This window comes from Mastomys coucha, unplaced genomic scaffold, assembly GCF_008632895.1.
Source record: "Mastomys coucha isolate ucsf_1 unplaced genomic scaffold, UCSF_Mcou_1 pScaffold22, whole genome shotgun sequence".
NCBI classification, from domain to species: Eukaryota; Metazoa; Chordata; class Mammalia; order Rodentia; family Muridae; genus Mastomys; species Mastomys coucha.
The window spans coordinates 114295586-114300384 of record NW_022196905.1 but is presented as its reverse complement, the minus strand read 5'-3'; the positions used below and the strand labels follow the sequence as shown (position 1 = coordinate 114300384).

General features: G+C 49.5%; 1 protein-coding gene and 1 pseudogene across 3 annotated transcripts in view; one reads left to right on the top strand and one right to left on the bottom strand.

Annotated features, from left to right (window-relative positions):
* The window catches only part of LOC116068329 (inactive 2'-5'-oligoadenylate synthase 1B-like), a 13306-nt gene extending 10187 nt beyond the window's left edge, over nucleotides 1-3119 (bottom strand). For all 3 annotated transcript variants that reach the window (XM_031337696.1, XM_031337695.1, XM_031337697.1), the window contains exons 1-2: nucleotides 2861-3119; nucleotides 599-887 (exon numbers count right to left, since the gene is read on the bottom strand). In XM_031337696.1, the coding sequence (XP_031193556.1) occupies nucleotides 599-887; nucleotides 2861-3040 (469 nt within the window). In that variant the 5' untranslated portion in view covers nucleotides 3041-3119. The remainder of the gene's footprint in view (nucleotides 1-598; nucleotides 888-2860) is intronic.
* Nucleotides 3120-3397: 278 nt separating this feature from the next.
* Nucleotides 3398-4461, top strand: LOC116068331 (annotated as a pseudogene).
* Nucleotides 4462-4799: the final 338 nt, after the last annotated feature.

The window sequence follows — 4799 nt, the reverse complement described above, 5'->3', positions numbered from 1 at the left end:
AATGCACAGCCAGCCATGAGTAGCACTGGTATGACAAGGGAGCATCTAGTATGGGTTCCTCCCCTAAGGGAGTCAGCAGGCTGCTTGATGTCCTTCTGGGATGGATTCTCTCTCCACACTATCAAATTTCCAAAATCTCCTCCCCAGCACAGCTTTAGAGACATTCTCTTTAGGTGACTTATCAAATGATAAGGGTTTTCACATCAGGGATGGAAGGTGTGGGCTGTGGAGATGGCTCAGTCAGTAACGTGCTTGGCTTCCAAGCATGAGGACCCACGTCAGAATCCCAGGACTCGGGGAAAAGGCTGGTGTTGGTGGAGTAGGGTTGTAATCCCAGCACTGAGAAGGGGAGACTCGAGGGTTCCTGGGGCTCTGCCCAGCCAGTCAGGCTCAATTGTGAATTCTGAACCAGAGAGAGAGACAAGGTCTCAAAAAGATGGATGACTCTTGAGATGTTGCTAGCCATGGTTCAGGATCACACCCACACACAAGAGAACACCTATGAAACACACACATGGACACACATACTCACAGAACTAGAATGGAGGATGAAGGCATGCAGAAGGATGAGTTTAGGCTCTCTGGCAGGCTGGCTTACCCAGTAAATGATAGGTTGGAAGCACATCAAACTTCACCTCCTTCAGCAGGTCTGGGGCGCTCAGCTTGAAGCTCAGAGCCTGGGAATTGGGACTCCTTGAACTGTGGACCTCAAACTTCACTCCAAAATGTCTGTCATGCTGAATCTCATACAGCTGTTTCTTAATTTCCTTAATCAACTCTCCCTGTTTGTTTAACCGATCCTCAAAGTAGGTGAGATTGTCAAGGAACACAACCAGGTCAGCGTGTGACCTGCCCTTGAGCGCTGTGCCTTTGCCTGACGAGCCACCCTGAAAGACAAGGATGAGAGTGACAAGGGACTGGGAGAGCTATTCTGGGTAGTCTAGATACTTGGAGTCAATCACCAAGGGTGATGGATGGATGGATGGATGGATGGATGGATGGATGGATGGATGTGGGGAGCTGTGAAGCTGGAGAGGCATTCGCCATGGCGGGATGGCACCTACTTCCGCTGTTAACTCCTAGTGGACAACTGTTTGCGCATGTGCATGGAGTGAAAAGGACGCCATGTCACGGCCCATCCCGGGGCGTTATGTAGGGTAATGAGTGAACAGCCAATCATGAGCAGACACGCCACGCTGTGGGCAGATACACCGCACTGTGGTGTATATAAGCAGTGCAGATTTTGGGCTCGACCCTTTTTCCCTATGGATGGAGACAATAAAACGTTGCTGCAGAAGGAACCTAGAGTGTCCGCGTGTCTTCTTGCTGGAGAGACGACTGCGTGGGCTACAGATGGATGGATAGAGCAAGCTGCTACATGTACAGTAGAATATTAGTCAGCCCGGAAGAGAGACACCAGGATCTATGTAGGAAAATAGAGGGTTCTGGATCTCCTCTTGGTACAGAAGATAAACCACACTGAAAGACAAACATCCATGTTTATCTGTGTAGTCTATCTCTGTGTGTCCGAGTGTGTGCTTTGTGTGTGTGTGTGTTTGTCTGTGTCTGTATGTGTGAGAGAGGGAGGGACTGTGTATGGGAGTGGGGGAGGGATCTAAAGGAAATGAGCAAGGAGAGTAATGGGTAGGACACTATAACACATTTTCTATCACGTAGAGTCCACATTAGCTGGACAAATGTGACATGCAATCAGAGAGAGACTCTCTGAGGAGGATCTGGTGTGAGATAAAGAATAGTAGAGATTGGAAGGAGACTATGACTAAATTAATACAGATATATGAAGATGTAGCCATGGTCCCATGGTTGGCATTTTTAGTTGGGAGAAAATATGTGTAAATGACATCATTTTCTTGTAAGAAAATAGCCTTATATAATATAGAATAACATATAAGTTCATAGATAAACTGAAAAATTAATAAAGGTGATCGAAATCTGTAAAACAAATATCTTTTTTAAACAAATATCTTAAAAAGAAAAATTTATGCTGAGAAGAGCCCCCCTAAATAAAATGCTGAGAATCATCACTAACAGACATGAGCACCAGCCACTGTTGAGAGAGGGCATGACAAATTATCACATTACGCAAATGGAGAGGTGGGACAGTAGTTAAAAGTCCCTGCTGTTCCTGTGGATGACCTCAGTGTAGTTCCCAGCACCCAAGTAGGCCAGCTCAGAGCCACCTGTGTAACTGCAGCTCTAAGGGATCTGACACCCACTCTTCAATCCTGACCGAACCTGTATTAACGCATACAGAGCCCCCACTCACAACTAAAAATACAAGAATGAAATCAACTAAAAACAAAGAAGAAAACTTTGCTTCTGATTCCTTTCAGAGCCTGAGAGTTAGGTACCATTGTCATGAAATGCGATTTGACAGACCTGGAACTGAGCCTAGAGAGGATCCATCAATCCAGTCACACAGCAGGAGTCCTGGTCTGTCCTGTGCCACATCTGACTTAGTCTATGTGTCCTTGCCATCCCAGGGTGTGGACTGAGAACACTGGGCATGGAGAAGGTGGATAAGTTACCCTGTGTCACACAGCAGTGCAAAGGTTGTATTCCCCTCCCCGCCCCCAACCCGCCCTCGACCTGTCACTTTGCAGCAAGCTGCTTTGCCATCTGGGCCTCAGTTTCCCTGACTCTGAAATGGTCGTGGCCTGGGAGTGGGGAACATATACTATAGCTGAGGCTCCATCTCCAATACAGATGTGGGGCTTGGAGGGCAGAACCCACCGCCCAGCTGTGATCAGAGTTGAAGAGGAGGGATCAGGGCTGGAGCCTGCCTTCTGAGAGTCCTCTCCCACCCCATCTCGGTCAGCTCAGGCTGAGGAGGGCTCACCTTCACCGCCTTGGAGACCCTCACTGGGCCGGGAAAGCTCCGGAAGGATTTGTCTTTCAGGAGAGCACATAGGACATCTATGACTTCTCTGAGGTCAGCACAGAAGCTGGTGTCCGGAAGATGATTCTCTATGAACTTATCGAGCTCGGAGGCCGGGATGCTCCTGAGTCTCTGCTCCATGATAGTTCCAGAGCTTTTGCCTCTGCAGCTTGCAGGTCTTCTTTCTCCCAGGCTGGCTGAAGTAGAAATTGAATTTCAGTTTCCATTTCTCGGGATGGGCGGGGATATGCAAATCAACCAGGCCTGAACAGCCAATGGCGTCAGGGCTTCTAACCAGGTCCACCCCGCCCAAACCTGAACTTTCTTAGGATCTCACCCAGGGATGAAAGCATAAGGAAACTGATCTGGTTTACTCAGGGTTTCTTCTGGCAAAAGCTGTTACACAGCGTGTTTTAAGAGCAATGTGTACACTTAGGAGAAGAGAGGAAACCGAGTCTGGAAATTTAGAAAGCGGCTGGTGGATCCTGTGCTGGGCTTCCAGCTCCTGCAAACGTTTTAGGCGAAACTGCATGTTTTTTTCTTGTTAAGAACAGCACTTAGCTCTTCTTCTCCGGGAAAACACCAAATGGCGGCTGACGCTGGAGCAGCGGGAGGGCCCGGAGGACCCGGGGGCCCAGGATTAGGAAGCCGCTGGCGGCTTCCGCGGAGGATTCGGCAGCGGTCTTAGGGGCCGCGGTCGTGGTCGAGTTCCTGGCCATGGTCGAGGCCGCCGGGCTCGCGGAGGCAAAGCTGAAGACAAGGAGTGGATCCCCGCCACCAAGCTGGGCCGCCAGGTTAAGGGCATGAAGATAAAGTCCTTGGAGGAGATCTACCTGTTCTCCCTGCCCATTAAGGAGTCTGAGATCATTGACTTTTTTCTGGGTGCATCCCTAAAGGATGAGGTTCTGAAAATCATGCCAGTGCAGAAGCAGACTCGGGCTGGCCAGCGGATCAGGTTAAGGCATTCGTCGCTATTGGGGACTACAGTGGTCACGTTGGTCTTGGTGTTAAGTGCTCCAAGGAGGTTGCCACTACCATCTGAGGGGCTACCATCTTGGCCAAGCTTTCCATCGTCTCTGTGCAGAGAGGCTACTGGGGGAACAAGATTGGCAAGCGTCACACTGTTCCATGCAAGGTGAAAGGCCGCTGTGACTCTGTGCTTGTGCATCTCATCCCTGCCCGCAGAAGCACTGGCGTTGTCTCTGCTCCTGTGCCCAAGAAGCTCCTGATGATAGCCAGTATAGATGACTACTACACTTCAGCCAGAGGCTGCACTGCCACCCTGGGCAACTTTGCCAAGGCCACCTTTGATGCCATGTCCAAAACTTATAACTACCTGACCCCCGCCCTCTGGAAAGAGACTGTGCTCACCAAGTCACCTTATCAGGAATTCACTGATCATGTTGTGAAAACCCACACCAGAGTCTCTGTTCAGGCTCCAGCTGTGGCTACCACATAAGGGGTTTTATATAACAAACATAAATGAATTAAGTCTGTTACAAAACAAAACAAAACAAAAAACCAGCACCTTAACAGGTTTTGTTTTTCCTTTGCCTCTGGACCTGCAGTTCTAGGATTCCAGACAATTCTAACAGAAAGCTCAGACTTCCCAGAAGCCCCCTCTCCTATTCAAATCCTACATTTTCCCCTGTGGTGCTGGGGGGTGGGGTGAGGGTGGGGTGTGACCCAGGGCATTCCCAAGGGTGAAGTAAGGGCTGTACCACCAACTAGGGACAGGACAGGTCAGCATTGGATATTACAGTAAGCTGTCTTTCAGGGCCACGGCAAGGATAACAGTCAACCTTTGGGTGGCACAGTTCCTGATGAACATTTATGGGACCACTACCCAAGGCTGCATCAAAACTGTTTGATGCTCTAAAACCCTCTGCCTCCGTCTGCT